This window comes from Pholcus phalangioides, unplaced genomic scaffold, assembly GCF_987345545.1.
Source record: "Pholcus phalangioides strain wild (caught in Gottingen) unplaced genomic scaffold, Ppha-v1.0 ptg000012l_1, whole genome shotgun sequence".
In the NCBI taxonomy this organism is placed as follows: domain Eukaryota; kingdom Metazoa; phylum Arthropoda; class Arachnida; order Araneae; family Pholcidae; genus Pholcus; species Pholcus phalangioides.
In genome coordinates, this window is record NW_028301605.1 from 16,796,082 (window position 1) to 16,821,620 (window position 25,539).

Below are 25,539 nucleotides of genomic sequence, written 5' to 3' on the forward strand. Positions count from 1 at the left end.
AAACAAAAAATGATGCGAATAGTTCCGGGCCCCAGAGCTGGAGCCCTATAAGTAGAGTTACCAGACGTCCTCCTTCTTGGTGTCATTTCAAGCGTCCTCCGATGTTTTAAAAAATTCGACCCTTTGTTCTCCGCTTTTCAAGTTTCCAGAATAATTTTTTTCACCCTGAAACATACATCACTCGTTCCCCCCCACCCCCACAAACACATATTTTTGCAGGTTCTGATCAATCACCGTCGACATAGCCTCCACAAGGGCGTTGCTGATAGGGCTCTAGCCCCTCCCCCTCCATTGAATCTATAATCATTTTTTTGTTTCTTACATTGCAAATTAACTTCAGGAGGGGGGGGGGTGGCGTCAAAGATCCCAGCCTAGGGTCCAGCTCCAAGATGGGCGGGGGGGGGGGTTGGGTGGCCATCAAAATTTCCAGAGTGAAAGAGCCGTAGAATATAGCAGATACACTTTTAACCCACGGACTAGCTTGCCTATCATGTTAATATGAAATGGACAGTCCGAAAAAAAGCTCCTGGAAGAACATAATCGCAACAGCCATTTTAAGAATGCCATTGTGTGCTCATCTAAGCGTAAGAATGGGCAAGAAGGGCACAGGAATGGCTAGTTACGGCACTGCTTCTGAGGGTAGAGAGAGAAAGCTTCTCGCATTGCTTCAGGCAAAGTAATAAAACTGACTAGACTGGGGAAACAAATCATTATAAGCGAGGGGGGAGACGGATCCTTATTTGTTCTTTTTTTCTTTTTTTAGCTGTTCAGTTGGGAAAAACTATTGTGATGGTGGTGTTTTTTGTTAGTATTGTGTCGCAATCCGTTATAGAAATTGGGGGGGGGGGAGGTGAAACCACAACGGTGTGCGGGCAAGCGTCTCCCAATTGGGATCTTCAAATCTGGTAACCCTATCTATCAGCCCCATCCCTGTGGGGACCACGCAGCAGTGCCGTCTTAAATCATGAGCCCACCCGGGCACGGCCCGGTGGGCTCACAAAAATGAGATTTGGTTGAAATTTTCTAGAATTAACCTGGTAGGGCCTCAGAACAACCACTTGACTCGGGGGGGCATGACGCTCTTAAGATGGTCCTGCCACGCAGACGTCCCTCGATGCCAGAAACTGGCTGAAACACTTATAAAAAGTATATTTATTGCATTCGGTACGGAACTCGAACCTGTTGAATTGAAGGGGGGGTGATGCGTTAACCATTCGACCGCCCGGAGTCCGAGAACTCGCACTTCTTAAGAGAATAAATAAAATCACTCTCCCGAAAACGCATCATCGCATTGAAAGATGATACTCACAAAAGTTTTTTTAAGAATTTATTCTTCAAAATCGTATCAATCTTGATCAAGATCAGCTGTGCACAAATATCGATAAAGATAACTCCCAGACATGAGATGGTGTCTGAGTAATAGCGATAACTTAAACACCAATCAGAATCGATTTCAGAACCAAAAACTATCATTATTGAAATAAGAACTGTATTTTGATTAGCTGCAATGTCAACGACACTGCGAGAAGCGAATTATGACGTCACAATAGAGGAAAAAAAACAACAAAATAGTGGGCTATCGTGACTGTGTGTCAGTAGTTGAACACGCTCGAAAAATGTACATTGAGTTACAGACCAGTGTTTGCTACCCAAACATGCTACGGGGTTTCGTGTAATTTTAGAACATCGTTTTTGTCGTTTTCTTCTCCCCCCCTTCTTTCTATCTCCTTTATTTTTGTTGGGAGAAATTATCTCCTCATTTTAGTGTATCATCATCATCGTAGTTTTTCCGGGAGATAAATAATATTATAAAAAAAAAAGAGAGATGGCTGACGTATTTGATCTGGAATTACACGAAGCAAATGAGGAAGACGAACTAGACGATGATGTCGAAACTGAAGTATGTTTTATTCTGATAATTACATTTGAATATTATATTATTGAGTTATATCATAGGCTATATTGATTATAATCCCCCTCATGGTCACTGATGAATATTCGTGGTTGGTCAAGAATATCGCCTCGGGGTGTTATGAGTTTTTTTTCCTTTCCTTGTACACATCATAGGAAGTTTTCATTGAGCATATGGGTCGATGTTATTGAGTTTAATCATCAATTAATCATTATTAAAATCCCTATGTTGGTTTAATATTATAGCTGGAAATCTATTCTGTGTATTCTCCACAATTGAGTGGATAGTTGACAGGATAGCTCTAGTGGATATGTGTGTCAGTAGGTGACCTTGGCTTGGCAGTTCACTTTCAATGTGGATCAGGAAGATTTTCAATGAATTGAAAAGAATGTGGAGATTCAAGTTTTTTTTTTGGCTAGGATATGTGAATTTATTTATGATTGATAAATTGAATAAAGGTTAATAGCCTTAGTGATAAAAAAATAATTAGAAATGTGAAAAATAATTTTTATTCGAATGGTGATCGAAGAAAATGACCTATTTGCGAAATCGGTATCGGGTCATTATTCGGTGTCACTTTCATGACCTGGAAAGTATTTCGAATTGTTTTTTTTTTTTTTGTTAAATCTAGTTATAGATGGAATTGCGAAAATCTTGATAGTTTTTTTTTCTTTTCAAGGCTATTCGCTCATCACGCAACGAGGCTCGTTTTAAAACCGTATCGTGACATTTAGGGTAATACAGTGAGGGTATTAATACACTTTTGTTTATGACTAAGGCTTATTCGATAAGTATTTGATGTGATCTAATGTTCCCGTTCGCATCACTTTTCGGATAAAGCTTCAATAAAACAAAAAAACCAAGCTTCAATTCAGTTATTCAATCAAGATGGAATAGCAAAAATCTAATTTTTCAAGGATATTCTCTCATTATATAACGAGGTTTATTTTTTTTAAAATTATGACGTTTGTGCTAATACCTTGATATATTAATACGTTTGGTTTATAACATGTATTATTATTCAATGCCGGTTCAATTTTATCTAATGTCTCCCATCCTATCACCTTTCACAAAATGAATGTTGGGGGGGGGGGGGCATTGAAGTATTACGTCAACATCAATGGGGGAGGAGGGGGTTTCCGATTTGCTGACTTTTGATGACAAGGGGATTTGGATGATGCTTATGTCATCAACCAACCTTTATAAAAATATGAAATATTCTTAATAGCATCTTGGTGCGCACAAAACGAGAAAAACCTTTCGCTAGTTTTTCTAGGCACATGAACTAATATTCTCCCTAATAAGTCACCTACAGATCCACTTTGGTCATTTCTGAATGTTTAGCGGAGCCTTCAAGTGCTCTGGAAATGTGCCATGCATCACTCAAATGATTCGTAATTATGCTGTGTATCACTTGAATGATTAGGGAATGTGCCGTGGGGGTAACTTCAGTGATGTAGAACTTCACCGCTTAAGTGCTCTAAAACTATGCCACATGTCGCTCAAGGGATCTCTAAATGTGCCACGGATCACTTAAGTGTTCTGGAACAGTATTGCGGGTTACTTAAGTGATCTGTGAATGTGCCACAGGCTTACTTCAGTGATCTGAAAATGCACCATGAGCTGCTTAAATGATCAGGAATTGTGCCACGCGTCATTTAAGTGATCTGTTTAATGTGCCGCTTAGTTCATTTTCACAAAGTTAGGTTTGAGGGGCAGGCATCATTTGGTCTGCAGGCCAAGGATTTACAGGGTCCGACCAGTTACAAGGTCTTAAAGGATGTCACAATGAATTTCTTAAAGAAATTGATTTCTTAGCCCTCAAATAGTATTGAAATTAACAAATTTATTGTAAGATTATGATTATACATATAAAGGTAGTTTCTTTCAAAATTTAAATTAAAAATACTTTTTATATTTAAAAAATAAATTTTCGTCTAGGGGAAAGCACGAGTTCCCCCGTGCCCCTTCCCGTGTATATCTCTGATTCTCACCAATATGCGTTAGGAGGTGGGGGGCAGTGTCAAGGTTTGACAGATTTTTCTGAAGCTGGGGGAAAAAAATTGCGGAAAAAAGCCAGCAGGAAGAAATAGCAAATGTATATTTTTTGTGAAATAAAGTAAATTTAATTATGTGTGCAAATTAATAAATGCATCAGTTTTTTGCAGAGTTGGGCAGTTTCTTCTGCTTGGAGAAAAACAGCAGACTGTGCTTCTTCCCAGCAGAAGAAACGAAGGGCATTACCATCTCTCCCCCCCCATGTTTATAAAAGGGTATCAGAGAGAAACTGACGTCTAGGGCTCGTGATTACTACAGGTATCCACTCTGAGACCACATGCGCATTAGAGACAAATAGATGTTTGAGAATTATTGATATATTTAATTACGAACAGCTAGCAGCAGTTGAGCAGTTGGTAAGATGACGCAGAATCAAAGGCATCTGAAATGTTCATGGTTCAAATCTCCCCCTTAACGCTGTTTTTTCCTTGCATTTTTAATTTTTGAAATGATTATATTTATTTTTTGTATACATTTTATATTTTTTGCTTGCACTCAAAGCTGTTAGTAAACGTCGGGCATTCGTAGAGGTGTCTGGGGTCACTGCACTTTCTGTGGGGATGGTGTATCAGCCAGCCGCCCCACACACATTTTATTACTTTTTGCATAGTATAATGAATGTATTTGAGGTTCTGTGACTGTATTATAATTGCTTTCTCAAAAATAAGAATTTTTTACAAATGCAACACTATTGCGATTGTAAAAAATACACTAATCCAAATACCAGTCAGTGGTTCCCCTTCAATTCTTGAACAAGCATTGTTTTCCCTCCGTGTATTCGGAGGAAACCCCAAAGAATCATCCGAAGAAGTAAAGTAAGAAAGGGGGAAAATTCGAACCATGAACCTTTCGGTGGCCTACTATTCTACTTCATCATACCAACTGCTCAACAGTTGCTGCTAGCTGTTCATAATTAAATGTATCAATTCTTGAACATTTATGTGTCTCTAATGGACACTTATAATAATTGAGAGCGCAAAACATGATCAAATGAAACATCGAATTGAATTATAAAAATTATAATTAGTCTTTTGACCAAGGTCACATATTTAGCTGAAACTGTTCACATTAGACCTAGAGAAATTTCATTGGGCTAATTCCCAATATATGGTATACCACTGTTTGACGACTAATTTTTTTTATCACAAAAATTAGAACTTTGCCTGTGTATCGTAAGCCATTCGCTATCTCCATGCCACCTCACGGAAAATCCTTTCATCCTCCTAATCAGAAACTTTTGACATTTTCTTCTTTTGTTCATCGAGCACTAAAACTTTGCAGTGATTCAGCCTCCCTCCAGAATGAACTCTATATCCTTCGTGATATCGCTTCCAATCGTGGTTTCTCACCTTTTCACGACAAGATCCTAAAAAAAAATGACCCAGACTCACACCACAAACTTGCTCCCAGCTGACTCAATAAAGTTATCTAATACCGTTGTTCTTCCTTTTGATTCTTCAAGTTTCATGATCTCATCTATCTTAAAGAAATTTGACTTCCATACAATATTCCAGCCAACAAATAAACTCACCTTTTCCCCACTCAAAGATACTATCTCACCCTCCAAAGAATCTGGTATCTACTTCATCCCATGCAAGAATAGCGAAAAAGGTATATTGGCCAAACTAGGAGAAATCTGAATATTCGAGTTCTCGAACACCGAAAGCATGTTGAGAAATGGAAGACAACACTGTTGGCAACTTTCACATTATTTTGATTTTGAGAAAGCGTCCGTTTTTAAAAAAACAACACATAATTCTGAACTGAATTTTCTCGAGGGATACTTCATCAGAACATGCCAGGATTTACTTGTTAATGGTAGAAGGAACACTCCACCTATTTCGTCAGCTTGGACAGGCTTTATTAACTCGAGACAGAATTTTCAACACTTTGCAACAGATGGCACCCCAATTCGCATGCAAAGACCCTTGGACTCAGCAAATACAAAAGCAAACTCTCCACGACGACCAGACATAAACATCACCCCTCCACGGCTCATTTGTGTGATTTCTGACCACGAGATCCTGATGATGGCTCTTCATTGTAGAGCTGAAACGCATCAACCATTCGACCAATTAATTTTGTCTTAAAAATGTGTAAATTTTTTGTATAAAATAATTTTTTTTATTGCTAAATCCGATTTGGAGCTTTTTATTAATGTTACAGGCAGGATGATAGGAATGCCCAAACCATCTGTTTTAGTTCCCAGGGAGGATGATGTTGGTGACAAATCGCTGTTTTGCAGTAATCAAAAACTTGGTGAAAAAATGTGTTCCGTATATTGGGAATTAACCTTTCATTGAAAGTTCAAACTCCATTTCATCTAATTTCAATCCAATTGACAAAATTATTTTAAATTTTTTTCGAAACAAAACAAACTGAGAAATTGAATTTTCTGGATTTTATGCCGAAACAATTATTTGGAAAGAAAAGTGATTTGTCTCCTCTGGGAATCGAAACTGGTGCCTTTTGCATACCAGGCAAGTGTGCTAAGGGCAGTGCCATCTTAATGCATGGGCCCATCTGGACATGGCCCAGAGGCCTCAAGGGGAAGCGAGGGCCTCAGAAAAATAAAATGTGGTTGAAGTTTTTGAGAATTTGCCTGGTAGGGCCTCAGAAAAATCACTTGGACTGGGGACCCCCATGAAGCTCTTAAGATTGCCCTGTTCAAGGGAGGCTGCAATGTCTCCACTCAGCACTTCACGCTAATAAGGTGTTATGAGGAATTGAAAAGTATCTCTCTAGTGTAGTTAGCTCACTTGCCCGGAATGCAAGGGGATCTGGGTTTGATTCCTGGAGGACACATCACTTTTCTCTCCAAATGTTTGTTTCGGCATAACATCCAGAAAACTCAATTTCTTGGTATATTTCGGGCTGACAAAAATACAATCTCTTAAAACAATTAAACATTCATTTATTAAATAGCTCTGGTGTCTTCCGTACCATTGGAAAATGAAAATTTAGTCTTATTTCAAAGATCCATTAGAAAACACAGATTATTATTATGAGTAGTAATTACAAAATATATCAAAAATTATAAAAATCTTCATTTTCCTCACTGCAGCGTAACATTGAAAAACAAAAGGTTTTTTTAGAAGTTGTATATGCTACAATCAATTTCTCAGCTTAGAATGAATGAATGCAAAAGACAAGGAAATTCTTTTGAAATCTATAGAACTCGATAGGGTGCTTAAAAGCATTTCGACATATCTACAAAGTTCATCAGGTATGTCGCTGCCAGGATTAGGTAACTCCTTCTGATGAAACTAATTCCACTGAATGCGAAAGATGGGAGAAACTGATTTCTATAAAAAATTACTTCCTTTCATACTCATGCAATCTCATGAGCTTAATTTACTGCTGTTACAAGAGGATTTTGTCAACTATATAATGTTATTATAATATCAATTTTAAAAGGTTTGATTAGTTGTATGTATATTTGGATAAAAAGTTCTTTATGAACTTCAAATTACTTTTATTGACAAGAAATACAGTTGAATCCTGTTATAACGAATTCCAAAAGACCGGAGGAAGGAATTATAGAGTTTTGCATTGTTCCTATGGAAATAACAAAAGTGTTTGTTAAAACGAGATTTTCGTTATAACTATATTCGTTAAAACAGGATTCGACTCTATAATCATCTTAAAAATTGTTCACTTTTGTCAGTTCAGTGCAAAATGGTGTAACAACTTTTTTTTTACTATGACAGTTATTAGGCTGTTCCAAAGTTTGATTGGGTGGATCCAAAAATATATATGTAATTCTTTTTTTTAAACCTGCTGAATTTGCAGGACAACTTGGGAGCATTTCAACACAATCACAGCCCCCAAAGAAGAATATGACGAAATCTGTGACATATATTTCGCAGAACAATCAATGTTAATAGGCTACAGAACAATCTGATAGAATTGTAAGAAAAGTGTAGAAAACATTCATGGGAATTTTTATTTACCGCTGAACATTTCCAGTCAGTCAGCCGAGAGCTCGTTGCCAAAGAATGCAAAATGTTCTGCTTTGGTGATCACATCCTTTTGACAATTTCAGATGTTTAACACGTTCTTTCCTACCATGATACTATATTAAAACTTGAATGGTATGACTAAAGTTTTGCACTTGCGCAAGAATAAATTGTTGTCCTCACTCACGTATGCAAAGTACAGGCCCACCTATAAAAACCCACTGGCTTTTTGCTAAGGGGTCATTCAAGTATTATGTCAGCATTGAGGGGGGGGTTTCCAATTTGCTGAGGAGGGGAGGGTAGGGGGTCAAAAATGTCTAACAATTCGCTGACATAATACTTGAATGGCCCCTAAGAATAATTTTATCAGTCCACAAATCTCACTTACAAAGTCTTTAGCAAATAAATTTACCTATCTTTCTAGCCTTAGGGGTTTTTACATTTATTTTTTCAAATGGAAATATATATACCAACTGAATACAATTTCTTTGCATAGAAGAATGAATGTTATCCTAATGTATATGAAGTGCAGGCCCGCATAGAAAATGAGTTTTGCTAGACATCAGGTTTTGCTGAAAACCATATGTTAGCCCACAAATCTAAATTATTTAGTGTCTTTAGCACAATGACAAAACCTTTTAGCCCTAGTTTTTTTTTATAACCTATATAGAAATTACTTAAAAATCCTACATGAGTCTATTCACATAATGATCATTAGAATCACCTGGTAGGGTAAGCTCAGGATGATTGGCACAGAAATCAACGAAAGTGCATATTTCACTGCAGAAATATAGGAATTTGGAGTTTTTAGCCACATCAGTAATTTAAAAATCTGAATTCTTTGTTTTCAAATTCTTGAATGTATTTGGAGATAAGGGGCCGTTCAAGTATTACATCATCGATGGGGGTGGGTTTGACTTTTGATTGCTGACTTTTGATGACAAGGGGGGAGGGTTTGGATAATGCTTACGTCATCAACCACCCTTTATGAAAATACAAGTTAGGATTCACAGGGGCAGAGCTGATGACGAAATTTTTCTAACACGGTGTCAGCGTTTTGCTGACTTTTGCTGACGGGGGGGGGGGGGGGGAGAGGAGGGTAAAAAATGGCTAAAAATTTGCTTACGTAATACTTGAACAGCCCCTAAGCTGAGAAAATTATTGTAGGAAAGAAGACGTCCTATCTTTCACGGTAATATACGAGCGCCCTCTGACGATGTATACAGAGCTCAGGCAGACGTCGCCGTGTATGTGGGTGAAACCAGAAGTGGCCTCCCACACTGACGCTTTTGTTGTATTATTGTTTTTTATTTAATCAGGATCAACATAATAAACTATCTTAGTATCCCTTTTAATTGCATTAATGTGAGCATTCCCCACATTATTTATAAAATTATATGCTGGACCTACTTATGAACTCAACCCACACAGGTAAAAGGCTTATATCCTGGAAGGAACAGAGCCTGGGTCGCATCTGGTTTGACGGACCTACTTATGTGTTAGATAGTCATGCAATAACATTGATCTCAACTTTTTCTTTATCTTTTACCAAGTATTAAAATAAAAAGAAATGATGTTTTATTACTTTTTAATATTCAATTATCAATTCATAGTAATTCATACGATTTTTAAAAATTTATAACTATAGCCCATAGATTACATTTAAGAAATTTTACATCTTTAATTGAAGCATTTTTTTTGACTCAAAAACAGATGGGTAAGAGATATAGATCAATCCTACCCTTGAATTTAAAAAAAGCTTTTGCAATATCCAACTGTGAAGAAACGAAATCTGTCCAATTCTACATTTCAATACATCAGATTCCCCCCCCCCTCTCAAATGAATAAAATGAGCATCTGAGGAAGTTGCCATGTCTGTTACCTTCGATACGGTTTATATTTCTCAAAAGCCTTTCGCTTAGGAAGGAACATATGCTACATAACAAGTCTATACACCCTGTACAACAATAATCACCTATGCAACAATATTTGGTTCTGGTTATTCTTTCTGTAGTCTTAATATATTTCGTCTGTAACACTAAGTTCCACCTGCCTCTTTACTATCGTTATATAGGAGTTTCACTGCATTTTATACAGGGTGATCAGCGAATAAGCCCTTATTTCAAAATTAAATATCTCTACAGCAAAGATCAATAGAATTATGCGGTAAACTGTACGTTTATTAGCAAAACTGTAAGAATGTTGTACAGAAATTTTGAAAATTTAGTTTTTTTAAATTTTTTAAAATTAAAAAAAAAAAAAACTGGAGATTTTGGGGTTCCGAAAATCCTCATTTGTGTGAAGAGAAACCACTGCAATTGCCGAAAGTTACTGCATGGGCTGCGGTATGCGCCAGAGGCATTATCGGCCCCTTTTTCGTGCGAGAAACTATTACTACTGAACATTACGTTACAATTTTGGAACAATTTGTCAGCACACATGGTGCATACCGCAGCCCATGCAGTAACTTTAGGCGAATGCAGTGGTTTCTCTTCACACAAATGAGGATTTTCGGAACCCCAAAATCTACAGTTTTTTTTTTTTTTAATTTTAAAAAATTGAAAAAAAACTAAATTTTTGAAATTTCTGTACAACATTCTTAGTTTTGCTAATGAACGTACCGTGTACCGCATAATTCTATTGATCTTTGTTGTAGAGATATTTAATTTTGAAATAAGGGCTTATTCGCTGATCACCCTGTACCATTTGAATACAATTTCTTTGCATGAGAAAGAGAATGTTATTCTTGTTCCCACTTAGAACACTTTCCCGCTTAATACAACTTATTTTCATGGTCCCACAACTCCAACAAATTCTCATTAACATTTCCAGTTTATATTTTCCTGCTTACACAAGGTTATGTTATAATATATGCAAAGTACAGAAAAGTTCAGAAACGTTTTAAAGAAATTTAGGTTTTTTTTAATATTTTAAAAGCTCAATCTCACCAATACTTATTTGATAACTAGCTGATACCCGGCGACGTTGCCCGCCCCGTAAAAAATTTATATATGTATAGCTTATTAATTACTTCTTAATCAAAAAAAATTCTGCATCAAGTAAGAGAAAATTACTTTTATATTTAAATATTTTAATTAAAATCTTCAGGCAATCGCTTGTGGATACACAATATTTTTTCTTTTTCCATCTGGTGTGTAGATGTACAAATTTTTGCTATTACCAACACGCGAACAGGTGACGAAAAGGTGTGAAAAACAGGGCTCAAGTAAGTTGATACCTGCCACTGCTAACAACTGGCCTTGCACTGTGTTGATTCTCATGGCAAAAGCTAAACGAATCGGGAACTGTAATCGCTTGAAAGTGAATGGCATTTCTTCTGTGATGATTGGGATACGTGGAATGAAGACTTCTTTTTCTTTGTAACATCCAGTTAGAATCGTTGCTTCAATGATGCAATTGTGCAATTTCTTAACGCAGAGTCTGTTGCCATAGCAGAGTATCGGTGTCTCCAAATTTCTTAAAAGCATTACAGGTGCTCCGACTTTGAGGGTCAAATTGTGTGGTGGCACACCCGGAATATCCAAAGAGTTCAGAAATTCTGCAGGATACAGAACTGTCTGCGCTGTGTCTGTGACAGTGTCAACCGATTTGTAAGATGTGGAGTCTCCCGGAATAATTTTTAGGATTTTTCCGTTGATCTTGTTCACACTCATTTTTCGGTGCCAGAATTGCACTCTCACAAAGCCACTCATGGTTTCGGTGATTTTGTTGAATGTTTGGGAAGACTTTGTCTGCAAGTTCTTGAACTGAGTTTATATATATAAGAACTGGCAAAATCCATTTGGGAACGTTATCAGTCCAGTGCTTGGGTCTACGGGAATTCTTCTATTGCCAAGTTTGATCAACTGATGTGAAAATGATAGCAGTGCTGAGTCATTTTGCAGTTGAACTCGCATGTTGGTGGATAATGATAATTTTTTAGCTTCGTGCCAGAGTGTTGATGTCCTAACAAACTCGAGGCGACCACCGATAGACAGAACCTTCACTTCCAACCCATCTCACTAATGGCAGTAAATTGCAATGTAGCGATATGGCTAGAGTTGGTGTTTGGTGAAGTAGAGTGCTGATGATTTGAGGCAAGCATGAACTCAAGTTCATCAGCTGGCGTAGAACATTTTTATTCCCTGTTTTATCGTCGTAGTTGTTGTTCTCTGTTGTTAGTGACGTCAGATGTCCAGCTTCTGCAGCGAATATTATTCAAACTCCTTTTAAGCACTTTTTAAATTGAAACTATACCTCAACGATGGGTGGTTGATGAGATAAAGGCCACATTAGCACTTACAGGACACCCTGTATACATGCAAGCAAAAATATCTGGCGCCTCCAGGGTTTTCTTCAATTACTGGGAGTATTGGAAAAGAGCCAAACCATTATAAAGGAATAAACTGTAATGATGGCAGCGTTAAAGATGTGACAAACCATTGTAAAGATATATACACGTCTGAAATGCATTGTTAGGAACCACGGTAACCAAAGTAAACGTTCCGAAAGTGATTGTTGAGGCCCCCAAAACCATTGTTGCCCGACAGTTTTTTGCCCATTTCGGGCATTTGCCCAGCTCTGACGAACTTTTAAAGTAGCCTACGGTTCAATCCCGGACCTGTTTGGTATATATGCAAAATCTGGCGACGATCGGTCTAAGACTGTAGATTTGTATAAAGAGCATACATACATACATACATACATACATACTTTCACATTTATATATAAGATAAAATTTAATTATCATGATATTAGAATATTAATTGCTAAGTACATACAGCTAATTAGATGTATACAAACTATTTTTATACTTATTACTTAATTTTGTAGGTACATTGATATGTAATATTGCAAACAGTATATTCAGAAAAACCCACAAAAACCCAGGTGGGTTGGGCTTTTCTAGAAAAACCCGGGTTTTTGCCAATCCTAATTTTTAAGCATTTCAGTTGGCTGTTATATCTGATATCTCCCAGCACCTTTGTCCTTATTACTTTGGGAATGCCTGTCGATTATACACAAGTCCTATGATAATTCCGTAAATACCTTTACACTTTTGTTAAACGCGACATATTACTCCTTATAGTTAAATATTGCGAAGTGATTAGAAAAATGTGCTGAACATATGAAACTATTTTCTACAAACATGTATTAATTAATACTTTAAATTGCATAATATTTTCTACACACTCAGATTAACATTTTGAGCAGTAATTGAAATAATTTGTTTTAATATGTGTGTGCTTTACTGGGAAATTAAATACTGCACATCTCGGCAAGATATTTATAATTAAATGTTAAAAACAAATATTGTTTTTGAAACACATTTGATATTCACAACCAATGGGGTGAAATAACAAGCATTAATTATATACACCCGAGTGGCGTGATGGTAAGATGCTCGTCTACCACTGTGAAAATTGCTGTCACGGTCCCGGGTTCAAAACAAAGAGAGGATATAGATATTTTCCCTACTAAACTTGAGGCAACCACCGATAAACAGCGCCTTTTTTTTCAACCTATCTCATTAATGTTCTTTGTTCCAACCTAAAACTGCTATATCCCTAAATTCTGCTGCCCGGGGCAGTTGCGCCCTCTATTTATAGCCCTGACATCAGGCCTTATTGACAACAGACCCTTCACAAAATACAAATTTATGGAGCCGTAATGTGGCAATTTCATTTCTTTTGTGATTAATTAACTAGCTTATTTTGCTTCCCCCACACTATTACTTATTTTTCATAAAATTAGTAACTCTTTTCACAGAAATAAAGTTTTTTTCCCTCACAGAAACAGGACCCTACAAAAAAAGTCTGGACAGATCCCTGGACATGTCTTCCTAAAAGAAGACATTAGTAACCCTGCTCCAAGATTTATCATTCAAAAAAGATGAATACAATGAGATTTCCATGAATTTTTGGCAAAAGTGTTGAAGCTTGTAGAAATGAAAAGTGGGGAAGAGGTTAGTAATGTCAAGTGCATGGCAAATATAAAGAGATAGGTTTCCCTATTTATAGCGTTTATGTTTCCCTTGAATTATCTTATCAGATGGAAGCACCTTATCTCTTTTCTTTTTTTTTTGGTAAAAAGATTTATGTTTGACATAACACTGTTTCTTTCTTCATGCACAAAGAGTTAGAGGGAGTGCAAATGCCTTTCTCTGGAAAGATAAGGAGTTGAATTTCAGTGGAAACAACATTGCTTGCTTACTTCTAAAACAACATAACGGTGTGAATTTCTTTTCTTCTGAAAGATACAAGCAGTTGTTCTTGAACTTATTTCTGAAAATTTATCTAATTTTGAAATAATGTTTTAAGGTTTTAATCTCATACACAGCAAAGGTTTCTGAAATCTTCATAACTGAACTTTTAAAACCTCTCGTCATGACCAAGAAAATATTCTAAGAATATTCTCAAACGAAAAGTTGCCGTTGGGGGGTGATTATGTCAAAAATTGCTTTGTTTTAAATGTTTCAGGCAATGAAAACTGATTTATATTTCACAATATAAACAAAATTAGTAAAAAAAATTTAAACTATTTAAAAGAAATGAATATTCTTGATTTTTCTCAAATTTTTACATCCAGGAGAATATGTTCACCTTGCATCTCTATTCTGATGGTATAAGTGGTTTTTCACGATTCTTTCCGAAAAGTGCGTGTTTTATTCCACTGTACTTCAACTGTCGCCGTATTTAAACTCTCGGCCCATCAGGCAACCCAGATAATATCTGTGATCGTGCAACTGAAGATGGTTTGCAATTATCTTTCAGCTTTAAAGCACAAATGCGAGTCAGTTTCCGTTTAAAAAAAAAAAAAGTCGCCACTGGAAGGAATTACAGCAGGAATTACTGTAGTCGATCGTCATTGCGTCAAATCCAGATGTTTCGTGAAAAAAATTTCATTCCGGGAGTAAAAAGAGCATGTCAGTCGAATTACAATTGCTAATTTAGAAATTTTATGACAGCCGCTCTTTCAAACAAGGTGTGAAAAGCCTGAATCACCAAAAACAAAAAACAAGCTGATAAAAAGATGTTTGATAACAAAAGACTGTGCAGTTATTTTATTTTGAAAAGTGGTGAGAGAGAGGATTAACGCAAATATTCTTGTTAATTTCGCTGCTCCAATTTATAAATATCTTCTCAGAATCCTAGATTTTGCTGCTCCAAAACTGCTCCGAATCCTCAATTTGTTGCTCCAAAACTGCTCCAAATCCTGAATTTTGTTGCTCCAAAATGGACTTTTCCCACCCCTGCCTGCTTGAACGATTCTTTCTCACCTGCTGTAGTCGTGCTATCTCGTGACCTTGAAAAAATAGTGTTGTCTGTTGGAAAATGTAAGTTTTTTGAGTTGAGTGTGCAGCCATGCTGTACTTTGAGAGGCCATGAACATTTGGCTGCTATTGGATATTTGTCCTATTCAGCCCTCTTGCCAAACATTCGATTCGGTTAAATATGTGTAAATCTAAGTACATCAAACTAATTAAAAAAAATACACTTATTGGAATTTTTCCCATAAATTAGAAATTTATACTGATTATATTTTATTGTGTGGCATATATCCCTTTCTGTAAAACCGGTTGCTAACGTTGGAGGAAAAGAATAAAGAAAACATGAAACTCTAAATAGAATCCTATTGCAATAAGGTGGAAGTGAGCATAAATTATACACAAGTTAACTGAAGGATGTACCCAGACAAGATGAGTATTGAGGTGCTGAAAGAGCATCTAAAGATGATGAATAAGTCTTAAATTTTATGATTCATTACTACAGTAGAGTCTCGCTTATCCGATATAAACGGGCCGGCAAAATGTTAGATAACCAAAAATGTCGTACAATGGGAAGGTTTTAGGAAAAAGCCTCTATTAAATGTCAAACTATGTTATAATTATACACGTTATGAACTAATCATGTTTTACAACAGAACAATAGAAAAAATTAACTTAGAGTTACAGAATATTCTGAAGTATATATACAGTGCTTAAAAAAGTTCAGTCCTGTGACGATTTAATGACATTTTTGATTGTCTGCTTTCCTGAGTACTGTTTCTTCGTTGCCAAGTCTAGCAAACTTTGCAGCATCATTATGTAGATTCCTGTAGCTTCTTGCTACTCAATGTATTTAATTGCAGTTACCAGAGCCTTTACATTATGTGAAATTCTGAGATTCTCAACAGTTGGTGCTTGATTTTTTTTTCTTTTTGCGGTGGGACGTCGGATAATATGTAATGTCGGATAAGCGAAGGTCAGATAAACGAGACTCTACTGTAGTTGTGTGAGAGTAAATAGTGGTTGATGTTTTTCTTAATTAGATGTAAAATTATTAGTAACAACTGTTGAAAAAAATTAATTCTGTAAGCAGAGCTGCAAACTTTCTGGATTTAGCCCAGCAATACTGGATTTCGCAACGTGTACAGGATTTCCGGATTATGAATTCGTATTTCCAGGTTTCAATTGCTCCATTAATGTTTAAAACAGTGCACACACTTTCAGAAAAATGACTAAAAGAATCATTAATTTTACAGTTTTTTCCTGCTGCCACTGTTTCTTCTCTTCAGAAAGTGACCTCCCCCCCCCCCCCCCCCGATATTTACGTGGAAAACTAGTACACTAGGTGTGGGTCCCTGTATGAATGGTGACAAAGCCATCCAAATCTATCAACGTAAACAAACATGGCGGCTTTTTTTCAATACATGTTTGATTGATGATACTACCAACCGTCAATTGATCAAATGGATCAATCGCTTGCCATATTTCATGGCGAAAATTACAGAAAAATCAAAATAGTGTGTGTGTGCCAGTTGTGGGCAAAATTATTAATTTTGTTGCTAAAATTACAATTTCATAGGAAATTGAGGGCTTTTATAAATCTGGGTGAATTAGAATTAGGCTATTTCACGAAAAATTATTCAAAGAAAATGTCCAGTAAATATCAGAAATTTGAAGCACCATTGAAAAAATGGACATTCCTTTAGAATAGTCGGGCAGCAAATGGTAATGAAATATACAGGAATTTCCTGTGAAACATGGGTTATATGTATCGCTTCTTAAGAACTTAATATGTATCAATTTATGTATCACTTCTTAAGTTTGTTGTTCTCATGACCATGAAGAAACTTGGCAGCAAAAGTAGGCCTACATTTGCCGGATTTTTGAGTAAATTGTGGGACTTTTGTAAGGAAGTTCATATATTTCAGTTTCCGAAGGTTGGCAGGTCTGTGTAATATTAAAATATGCATATCGTTAAATTTGATTGTCAGTATTTTTCAGTTAACAGTGTTTTAATATTTCCTGCTCACCACTACATCAGGTAATCGAGATTTAACTCTGTAGTTAAAATAAGCTTTTTTGATGTGTTGAGTGAAGGTTATTCAGTTTGACTTCTTTTAGTGTGTTTTGTTTATTTTATGTTCATAGTCGTTATGCATGTTTCTCTTTTTTTCATCATAGAAAGAAGAGGAAGAATCGGATATCATTGAAGATGTATGTGATCCCGATACACAGTGAGTATCTTTTAAAATTTAATTATTTTTAATGCATGATGCGATGTAATTTTTTTTTCGTAGAATGGTTGTAGATGTGCATCTCTGTGTGCAATTGATGTAATTAGGTACATGCGTTATGAATGATTGTTTGATATGCAGGTCTGAATCGTTCCCCATCGAGTTACGCAACAACACAAAAATGGGGCCAGGTGATTTCCGAATGATGGCAACTCTGGGTAAAGGTGGCTATGGAAAGGTATGTGTGTGTGATCATGAAAAAAAAATCTGTGTCTCTTCCTAATTTATAGAGCTGTATACAAATACTTTTCTTTTGTGTATGTCTCCCTCCTAATGGTGGGGAAAGGGCAGTCGGGTCTATATTCAAGCTTATTTTTCAATTTATCTTAAATTTCAACTTTCTTGTATGGTACTCTTCTGTTATAACTAGAGCCCGGATCACATGCATTAAAAAAGTGGCAAAATATGCTCTAAAAACATGCAAATATGCGCTTAAAACATGCAAATATGCGCTTAAAACTTCCAAGGTATGCACTGTAAACTGCCAAAGTATGCATTAAAATTCCCAAAATATACACCAAAAATCCTGAAAAGTTGAAAATTTCCGAAATATGTACCAAAAATGAGAAGATCAGCATGTAAAAAATGCAGATATCGTTCTAAAATTCATATTTTCTATTTCTTAGTGCACATTCATTTACAAATGAATGATTTGCGTATACATGCTGCATATGCAAATAACTCCTGCATATTTTTCTATTCAGGGCGGGATCACAGGATAAAAGTTTTGTTAAACTTCTGCTATAAAACTTGCAAAATTCAACCAATTAGCGCATCAGTTACATTTGAACGAATATAATGAACTCAAACGAATAACCAATAGGCTTATTGTTTTATTTTCATGTTTTATCAAATAGCTTTTACAAAACTTTTCTAATGTAATCCTGGCCAGTAATAGCTGATGTTTGTAGCTGTTGAAGTTTTATATTCTGCTGGTTTACAGAATGGCAACTCTTCTGTTTTGTTTATCTTGTACAATTTACTTTTGATATGAGTGGCAACTATCAGTCTTGTTTACGCGGCCATGCTGTACGGTTGTATCTGTCTATCTCTCTATACAATTAAACTTATATTACGGGATTCCCTGCGCCCAGTCAATGTGTTTGACTATGAATTAGTTTCATAATTTTCACAGGTTATGTCCCCAGCCCCTGTTGACAAGTAAATTGTAAGTTTTGAGGGATTTATGTTCTTTGTGAACAAGTTCTAGTTTCCGAATCCGTTAGTTTACGTTTCGACTACCACGATGGCTGCAGTTGAGATTTCGTCAATCAACAAATTCGACGGCTCGAATTATTCCCAATGGAAGTTCTTGGTGAACTGTGCGTTGAAAGCTAAAGGAGTCTACGACGTGGTTGTAGGCGAGAATGCTAAACCGAATGTAGGTCCTGCCCTCGCACGATGGGAGCAAGCTGACGCAACAGCGATGTTTGTTATCACCTCGGCGATGGAGATGACCCAGATATCCCTGGTGCAGAACTGTCGTTCCTCGAAAGAAATGATTGACAAACTAGACTCGATTTATCAGCAAAAGTCCGCCTTCAACAAAATGTTATTGCTGGACAGATTTCATCAGCTGAAAATGGAAAGCAGCGAGTCAGCAGTGGAGTATATAGCGAAAGTTGAAAACCTCGCTCGTCAAATCACGGACGCCGGTGAAGAGGTGAGTGATGTTAAAATCACAACGAAAATTCTAAGTACTTTGCCGACAAAATACAGAAACTTTCGTCAAGCCTGGTTGTCTATGGATTCAAGTAAGCAAACGGTCGCCAATTTAACGGCACGTCTCATCGATGAAGAGCTTTCGATTTCGCGCTACGAACAGAGTGAAACTGCGTGTGTCTCAGTTTCTAAGCCGAAGAAGTACTATTCGTCGAAAAACAAAAATTTTCAGAGTCATGAAAAATCCGAAAAGCGTCTCGACAAGTCGAAAGTGATCTGTTATTCTTGCCGAAGGAAAGGACACTATGCCTCCGAATGTAAACAACGAAAGCACGACTTCAATCGTCGTTCGTCCGAAAATGGCGTCCAATTTTACCGATGTGAATCATGATTTGCTCAGTGCTGAAAGTGTCTCCAGTGCTCTTCAATTGGGTGAAAATGAGTGGATTCTTGATAGTGGCGCATCTGCTCACATGACGTGTATTAAAAAGTGTCTTAGTGATTATCAAGAGGCAGATGGTCAAATTAAGCTCGGCAACAACACTGAATTACCCGTTCTTGGTAAAGGTAAGGTTTTGATTAAGAAATTCGTGAATGGTACATGGAATAATGGGGAGATCCATAAAGTATTATATGTCCCTGGTCTAAAAAGAAATTTATTGTCGGAAGGTGTACTGGCTACCAGGAACATGAAGATAATTAAAAAAAATCACTATGTGAAAATTTATAATGACAATAGATTAATTGCTGAAGGTATTCGTACTGCAAATAATTTGTATAAAATGCTTTTCAAAGTCATATTTAGTGATGAGGTAAATATTACAAGTAACAACGACTTGCAATTATGGCATGAAAGAACTGGTCACATAAATATGAAGGCTCTTAAAGAGCTATGTGAACGAAATATTTTGAAAGAAAATATTAATTTTTCTGATGCCGAAAAATTCTTTTGTGAGGCTTGTCAGTATGGAAAGCAACATAAGCTATTTTTCACAAGAAGGGAACATAAATCGACTATCCCAGGTGAACTAATTCATTGTGATCTTTGTGGACCGATGTCTGTTCAATCGGTGAGAGGATCAAATTATTTCATTCTGTTTAAGGATGATTTCACAGGCTATCGTTCAGTTGCTTTCGTAAAACACAAAAGTGATGCGTTTGAACAGTTCAGAAAATTTGTTCATCTCTGTGAAAACAAATTTCAACATGTTGTCAAAGCAGTCAGAACTGACAATGGAACTGAATTTATCAATAACGAGTTCAACAATTTCCTTGCTCGTAAAGGCATCTTGATGGAAACAACGGCACCATACACACCCGAACAAAACGGTCGTGCAGAAAGAGACATGAGAACTATTGTTGAAAGTGCCAGATCAATGCTGTACGCAAAACAGCTACCTAAATACTTGTGGGCAGAAGCAGTGAATACTGCAGTATATATTCTGAACAGAACACCAACAAGTCAAGCTCCAAATTCTACCCCATATGAACTTTGGACTGGAAAGAAAAATTGTCTGAATCATCTCAAAATTTTTGGAAGCGAAGCGTTCATGCACGTTCCGGACTCTCAAAGAAAAAAACTGGAACCCAAAAGTAAGAAGATGATTTTCGTGGGATATGATAGAGACTCGAACAACTATCGATTATTCGATCCGAATAAAAGAACTGTGAAAGTGTCGAGAAATGTCAAGTTCAATGAAGTCCATGATGTGAAGATGCTTCCTTCAACATCCAAGGTACATGTCATTCCGGATGAAAACAATGATATAAGCCCGAACTGTGATGAAGATATGCAAGATGATATGTCTGATCGTGAATCTAAGAATCCTGATCCTGGAAGAAAAACCCATAGGTACAATCTTCGAGATCGATCTGCAATAAAGTCTCCTTCTTACTTCGAAGCGAATGTGACGGAAATCGAAACACCTGTTTCATATGAAGAGGCGATGTGTTCTCCTCAGTCACAGGAATGGAAGAAAGCGATTAAAGAAGAAATCGATGCTCTTGAGAAGAATGAAGTTTTTGACTTTGTCAATCTACCAGATGGCAAAAGGACTGTAGGTTCAAAATGGGTATTCAAAATTAAATATTTCCCAGATGGAAAAATTAAGAAGTTCAAAGCAAGGCTGTGTGCAAAAGGCTTTTCGCAGATTGAAGGAATTGATTACTCAGAAACCTATTCACCAACTTCAAGATACGACACGATAAGGGTTCTGTTTGCTATTGCTGTCCAACGCAATCTCAAGATAATGCAATTTGACATAAAGACCGCTTTTCTCCATGGTGAAATAGAGGAAGAAATATATCTTGAGTCACCTCCGGGATTAACAAGCGATGACAACAAGGTGTGCAAACTAAAGAAATCTTTGTACGGTCTGAAACAAGCTTCAAGATGTTGGAACAAGAAATTCTCAGACTTTCTAAAAAGTTATGGTTTCGTACAATCAGTTGCAGATTCTTCAGTTTATTTTGGGACATTCAAATTAAAGACTGTGTTACTAGCCCTTTACGTAGATGACGGTTTACTATCTTGTGAAAATGAAGACATCCTCATCGAAATCGTCAATAATCTGAAGAACACTTTTGAAGCTGTGGTGTGTGAAAAGGGACTTTTCGTTGGTATAGAGTTCATTGAGAAGAAAAATTCCATCTTCATCCATTCGAAAAGTTATATTCATAGAATGCTGAAACGATTCTCTGTTGAGAATGCAAATCCTGTCAGTGTTCCTGCGGATCCCAATGCTATAATCTCTGCAGACTCAACACCACTTGAAAAAGGTTCAGTACCTTACCGTGAAGCAGTTGGAACATTAATGTTTCTAGCTATCACAACTCGTCCCGACATAATGTTTGCCGTTAATATCGTGAGCAGGTACCAAGAAAATCCTGGATTGTGTCATTGGAATGCCGTCAAAAGAATCCTCAGATACCTGAAAGGTACATCATCGTACGGAATCGAGTATACACAACAGAGCTCTAATGAATCAACCTTGGTTGGTTATTCTGACGCTGACTTTGCGAATGATGTGGACACTCGAAAATCGACATCAGGATATGTGTTCATGATTAGCGATGGAGCTGTGACATGGGCTACCCAAAAACAGTCAGTTGTGTCTACATCAACCACAGAAGCGGAATACATCTCTGCTTCGACAGCTGTGAAAGAAACTCTGTGGTTAACTCAACTTCTCAAGGATTTTGGTGAAATTATTAATGCCGATGGAGTACCCTTGTGCATTGATAACCAAAGTGCCATAAAACTCATCAAAAACCCGGTATTCCATAAGCGAACCAAACACATAGATGTTAGGTACCATTTCATAAGAGAAAAATTTGAGGATAAATCCATCTGTGTGAAATATGTTAAATCAGTTGATCAAATAGCCGATATTTTCACCAAGCGCCTTCCAAAAGAGAGGTTTGAAAAATTGCGAAATATGCTCAATGTGAAAATTTCATGATTATATATGTATATGTTTTTTTGACAATGTTTGTTTTATATATATGTTACCTGTAAACCATAGAATTGGTGGGAGTGTTGAAGTTTTATATTCTGCTGGTTTACAGAATGGCAACTCTTCTGTTTTGTTTATCTTGTACAATTTACTTTTGATATGAGTGGCAACTATCAGTCTTGTTTACGCGGCCATGCTGTACGGTTGTATCTGTCTATCTCTCTATACAATTAAACTTATATTACGGGATTCCCTGCGCCCAGTCAATGTGTTTGACTATGAATTAGTTTCATAATTTTCACAGTAGCACAAACATTTCTATTAACTTACTAAATCCCACCAGCGAAAAAAAACCCCAGATGTCATGGAAATATTATAAGCAATATTTATTTGAAAAATTATTGAAAAAAGATTGCGAAATAAACCTTCAAAAATACGCATTTATTCTGAAAATTCTCTTGATTTTATGCATTTATATGCATTAATGCTAAAAAGATCAAAATATGCAAATGCATATGCACATAATCCGGGCTCTATAGTCCGTTTCAGGTTAACTTTGCAGTGAAGAGGAAGCTACGAGGGAACCTCATCACTCGTTGCTATGGCAACAAAAGCCTCTTAACCAATGTATCGATGCGCGGCCTGGGTAAGGTATGGACGATTTCTAGGATACCGCGAAAATGTCGTTGTGGTTGCTATAGATTTTTGGATAATGGTAACCAATATTTTTTTCTAATTTAAAAATTTCAAACGAAGAAACATCGGTTCAAAACGATATTTTTCCTTTCTTTTTCACAAAATCATTAAAAAAATTGAAATATTCTGTATAAATGACCATCATAAAACTCCGATTTGTGGGAACTTTATTTTGCGGCGGAGGAGTACACTCTCTACCTTTCTCTCCACTGCAAAGTTAACCTGAAACGAACTATAGTTATAACCATACCACACATTTTCGACAGCATTTCTGACACATTTTGGCTTGTTTCTTTTCATACACCTTGTTTAAAAAAAATTTTTTTGTACAGGCATTACACTATAAAAATTCATATTTAACACCAAACAGGAATATATATTTGAAGAATATTTTTACAGAAACAAAAAAGGTGTCTGTAGTGGTATAAGGGAAGAGCACCTTTTGTGTGTATATGAATATGGTATGCGGGTTGCTGAAAGATTGAATCTTAGGAAACCAAAAAATTTGTTTAGGGAAGGTAAATTAAATCTGCATACACAACTATTCTTACCATTATTTTAGACGTTTTGTGGAACTCGGGGGGGGGGGGGGTTCCCACTTGATCTTTTGATGGATTTTTCTACCAAGTACCTTTGATTTCGTCTCAAATGCTTTGATGATTTTTTATTTGTATCAGTTTTTGAGAGAGTGTGTCTATATGTCTGATTTCAGGTTTATCAAGTTCAGAAAATAAATGGAAAAGACAGCGGCACAATATATGCTATGAAAGTTTTGAGAAAAGTGAGTGTGCTTGATCTTTTCCCAGCGTTCTTTTGAATACCTTTTAAAAATAAAAGTTGTGAGAATCAAATTGAGATTTAAATGGTTAAGAGAGGAGGGGCAGACAAACTGCGAGTAGGTATGTTGCATATATTTCAATCTGTGAGCCAGGCCAGACATGTGGTATCTCTGCTGCTTGTAGGCCAGAAATTTGTATATATATATATATATATATATTAGTGTGACCATGTGCCTTTTTTTACAGGACATTCTCATAATTTTGACTGTCTTGGCTGTTTTATAAAATGTCTTGTTTATTTCCATTATTTTCGACGAATCTTGAATTTATATCTTTCATTGAAGTTAAGGTTCCATGATTGTTTTCATAACTTATGAATCATCATATTATGACAGTAATGTGACTGTTCTTTTCTATAGATTAATTAGTTAGTCATGTAAATATATTTGTCTTGCATGATTGTCACGTTTCTTTTTTTCATGAATTAAATTTTAATACATTGCAATTTGCAGTAGTCCTCTATTTTTTACCGTTGGCAATTTTTCAGTAATTTTTGCAATAGTTGGTAACTTTACTTACCTTTGACAACTTTTTTGGCATAATTGGCATTAACTTTTTTTTGAAATTTTTTTGGTAATGAGTGGCAATGGATCAGGGTATCCCATATTTTTATCAGGGAACTATATGGTCAGTCTAAGTATAATTATATTGTATTGTGTGCATTGATTCTTTTATATTAGAACCCCTTGGCAAGCCACATGTCCCATGGGCAGGAGGTTTTGCACCCCTTCTTAAGAGTGTGAAAACTATTCTGATCATAAAATGGTTTCACGAGTCTCATAGGAACAGCAACAATTTATAAGATGATGTTTAATGTGGTCCATGTATATTCCAGTATTCTGATCTATCCCTAAATCAATGAGATGATTTAAATAGTTTTACACAAATCAAGCTTTGTGTGGTCTGTCATTTTTGCCCAAAAATGTAATCGAAATGATCTCTCTTTACTTCCGTCGAATTGATAACTAGTTAGTTTTAAAAATATCTTTCCTATGCTATTGAGCAATCAGTATTTCATATCAAATGATCTGCAGATTAGTGGGACAGTAGTATAGCCTACTCTCTTTTGATTTCCCAAAATAACTAATATCTACTTATTTTCCTCAACGAAAAATCATGTGATCATCAACATGAAAAATTGTCACATATCGAACACGGGTCGAGTGATAATCCTTAATTTGTTCACCCTGCAATGACTGAAGTTAGAGTATCAGAGTAATCTAAACACTTCTCAACTCACAAAAACTGTGATCCTGCTAATTTTATATAGCAGCGTATTCGAAAGATTAAATTTTTTCTGGCTTTTTTTTATGGTCATTAAAAGAACAATAATAGCAATTTTAAAATAACTGTCAGCCATCCCTATTTGCACGATCTCTATATTTCGTTATTCTATC

At 36.3% G+C, this 25,539-nt stretch overlaps 1 protein-coding gene across 1 annotated transcript in view; it reads left to right on the top strand.

Annotated features, from left to right (window-relative positions):
* The first annotated feature begins 1,587 nt into the window (after positions 1-1,587).
* The window catches only part of LOC149079675 (ribosomal protein S6 kinase beta-1-like), a 44,404-nt gene continuing 20,452 nt past the window's right edge, over positions 1,588-25,539 (top strand). Inside the window, exons 1-4 of the mRNA XM_089240289.1 lie at positions 1,588-1,900; positions 17,378-17,430; positions 17,572-17,668; positions 24,016-24,084. Of these exons, the coding sequence (XP_089096415.1) occupies positions 1,826-1,900; positions 17,378-17,430; positions 17,572-17,668; positions 24,016-24,084 (294 nt within the window). The 5' untranslated portion in view covers positions 1,588-1,825. The remainder of the gene's footprint in view (positions 1,901-17,377; positions 17,431-17,571; positions 17,669-24,015; positions 24,085-25,539) is intronic.